Source organism: Bison bison, unplaced genomic scaffold, assembly GCF_000754665.1.
Source record: "Bison bison bison isolate TAMUID 2011002044 unplaced genomic scaffold, Bison_UMD1.0 scf7180017864366, whole genome shotgun sequence".
NCBI lineage: Eukaryota > Metazoa > Chordata > Mammalia > Artiodactyla > Bovidae > Bison > Bison bison.
In genome coordinates, this window is record NW_011494938.1 from 4,645,775 (window position 1) to 4,646,145 (window position 371).

At 22.6% G+C, this 371-nt stretch overlaps 1 protein-coding gene across 1 annotated transcript in view; it reads left to right on the forward strand.

The window, feature by feature from the left end:
• Positions 1 to 371, forward strand: part of LOC104999973 (glycerol kinase-like) — a 79,239-nt gene that overhangs the window by 42,298 nt on the left and 36,570 nt on the right. The window contains exon 10 of the mRNA XM_010855604.1: positions 8 to 74. Coding sequence (XP_010853906.1) covers positions 8 to 74 — 67 coding nt within the window. The remainder of the gene's footprint in view (positions 1 to 7; positions 75 to 371) is intronic.

Sequence of the window (371 nt, forward strand, 5' to 3'; positions counted from 1 at the left end):
TTTTTAGATTTTTTGAAATTCCAATGAAAATTCTTCCAAATGTCCGGAGTTCTTCAGAGATCTATGGCCTAATGGTAAAAAGAAAAAGAAATTTTTTTAATTTAATTTTTATCTTAATAAAAACCTTACTATTCAGAATTCAAAAGTCAGTTGTGTTATGTTTTATATTTTGAGACCCATGAATTTTTTTATGAATGTTGGCAGTATGTAAAATAAGAATTTAATATTGTCTAAATAGTTTTATAACTTCAAATTCTTGAGTCCTTCTTGCCAATTTGTTTTATGTATACTTTATATAAAACTACATATAAAACTTTATATAAAACTACATATAAAACTTTATATACTATGAACTTTATTGGCTTTTCTTT